Source organism: Oncorhynchus keta, chromosome 27 (assembly GCF_023373465.1).
Source record: "Oncorhynchus keta strain PuntledgeMale-10-30-2019 chromosome 27, Oket_V2, whole genome shotgun sequence".
Lineage (NCBI taxonomy): Eukaryota > Metazoa > Chordata > Actinopteri > Salmoniformes > Salmonidae > Oncorhynchus > Oncorhynchus keta.
In genome coordinates this window covers 6,059,467-6,061,971 of record NC_068447.1, presented here as the reverse complement: position 1 = coordinate 6,061,971, position 2,505 = coordinate 6,059,467, and the positions used below count along the sequence as shown (strand labels likewise).

Below are 2,505 nucleotides of genomic sequence, written 5' to 3'. Positions count from 1 at the left end.
ACTTGGTTTCGGAGCAAAACAAATCTGAAGAACCTCTTTTTCTAATGTTATATAACTGGTAAACTATTAGCAGTTAATATATTATGTCCTTCAAATGAACACTGTGGACTTTTCTTCCCCTTTGTATGCTGAATGAAGACAGACTCTGGCTCAATGATTAGGCACCACTTCACATAATGACGCTAGGACTGGCTCAAGATAGACTGTGTGGTAATGGTACAGTTTGAGGCCATGTGGGAGAAAGGGATGGGGGCGTTGGAGATAGGGATGGGGGCGTTGGAGATGGGGATGGGGGCGTTGGAGATGGGGATGGGGGCGTTGGAGATGGGGATGGGGGCGTTGGAGATGGGGATGGGGGCGTTGGAGATGGGGATGGGGGCGTTGGAGACGGGGATGGGGGCGTTGGAGACGGGGATGGGGGCGTTGGAGACGGGGATGGGGGCGTTGGAGACGGGGTTGGGGGCGTTGGAGACGGGGATGGGGGCGATGGAGACGGGGATGGGGGCGATGGAGACGGGGATGGGGGCGCTGGAGACGGGGATGGGGGCGATGGAGACGGGGATGGGGGCGTTGGAGACGGGGGTGGGGGCGTTGGAGACGGGGATGGGGGCGTTGGAGACGGGGATGGGGGCGTTGGAGACGGGGATGGGGGCGATGGAGACGGGGATGGGGGCGTGGAGACGGGGATGGGGGATGGAGACGGGGATGGGGGCGTTGGAGACGGGGATGGGGGCGTTGGAGACGGGGATGGGGGCGTTGGAGACGGGGATGGGGGCGTTGGGAGACGGGGATGGGGGCGTTGGAGACGGGGATGGGGGCGTTGGAGACGGGGATGGGGGCGTTGGAGACGGGGATGGGGGCGTTGGAGACGGGGATGGGGGCGTTGGAGACGGGGATGGGGGCGTTGGAGACGGGGTTGGGGGCGTTGGAGATGGGGATGGGGGCGTTGGAGACGGGGATGGGGGCGTTGGGGATGGGGGCGTTGGAGACGGGGATGGGGGCGTTGGAGACGGGGATGGGGGCGTTGGAGACGGGGATGGGGGCGTTGGAGACGGGGTTGGGGGCGTTGGAGATGGGGATGGGGGCGTTGGAGACGGGGATGGGGGCGTTGGAGACGGGGATGGGGGCGTTGGAGATGGGGGGGGCGTTGGGGGATGGGGGCGTTGGAGACGGGGATGGGGGCGTTGGAGACGGGGATGGGGGCGTTGGAGACGGGGATGGGGGCGTTGGAGATGGGGATGGGGGCGTTGGAGATGGGGGCGTTGGAGATGGGGATGGGGGCGTTGGAGACGGGGATGGGGGCGTTGGAGACGGGGATGGGGGCGTTGGAGATGGGGATGGGGGCGTTGGAGACGGGGATGGGGGCGTTGGAGACGGGGATGGGGGCGTTGGAGACGGGGATGGGGGCGTTGGAGACGGGGATGGGGGCGTTGGAGACGGGGATGGGGGCGTTGGAGACGGGGATGGGGGCGTTGGAGACGGGGATGGGGGCGTTGGAGATGGGGATGGGGGCGTTGGAGATGGGGATGGGGGCGTTGGAGATAGGGATGGGGGCGTTGGAGATAGGGATGGGGGCGTTGGAGATAGGGTTGGGGGCGTTGGAGATAGGGATGGGGGCGTTGGAGATAGGGATGGGGGCTAGTGAGGCTGGGCAAGTGTGATGTATGTAGTTGTTTGAATGTGTATGTTGTGTTTATAAAATACATGCTTATTTTAAAAAGTATGGCTATCGCAGTTAAGAGTAGTGTAGATGTAAAATATTGCTACAGACAGGCCTGCCCAAAACAGACTAACCTATACAGACAGGTCTGCCCTATACAGACTAACCTATACAGACAGACCTGCCCTATACAGACAGGCCTGCCCTATACAGACAAACCTATACAGACAGGCCTGCCCAAAACAGACTAACCTATACAGACAGGCCTGGATACAGACAGGCCTGCCCAAAACAGACAGGCCTGCCCAAAACAGACTAACCTATACAGACAGACCTGCCCTATACAGACAAACCTATACAGACAGGCCTGCCCAAAACAGACAGGCCTGCCCAAAACAGACTAACCTATACAGACAGACCTGCCCTATACAGACTAACCTATACAGACAGACCTGCCCTATACAGACAGGCCTGCCCTATACAGACAGGCATGCCCTACACAGACAGGCCTGCCCTACACAGACTAACCTATACAGACAGGCCTGCCCTATACAGACTAACCTATACAGACAGGCCTGCCCAATACAGACTAACCTATACAGACAGGCCTGCCCTATACAGACTAACCTATACAGACAGACCTGCCCTATACAGACAGGCCTGCCCTATACAGACAAACCTATACAGACAGGCCTGCCCAAAACAGACAGGCCTGCCCAAAACAGACTAACCTATACAGACAGACCTGCCCTATACAGACTAACCTATACAGACAGACCTGCCCTATACAGACAGGCCTGCCCTATACAGACAGGCCTGCCCTATACAGACAAACCTATACAGAC

At 59.2% G+C, this 2,505-nt stretch overlaps 1 protein-coding gene across 1 annotated transcript; it reads left to right on the top strand.

Annotated features, from left to right (window-relative positions):
• Nucleotides 1-366: 366 nt before the first annotated feature.
• On the top strand, nt 367-1,661 carry LOC127912607 (spidroin-1-like). The gene is made up of 2 exons (XM_052482625.1): nt 367-1,128; nt 1,170-1,661. The coding sequence occupies exons 1-2, from the start codon at nt 367-369 to the stop codon at nt 1,659-1,661; spliced, it is 1,254 nt and encodes a 417-aa protein (XP_052338585.1).
• Nucleotides 1,662-2,505: the final 844 nt, after the last annotated feature.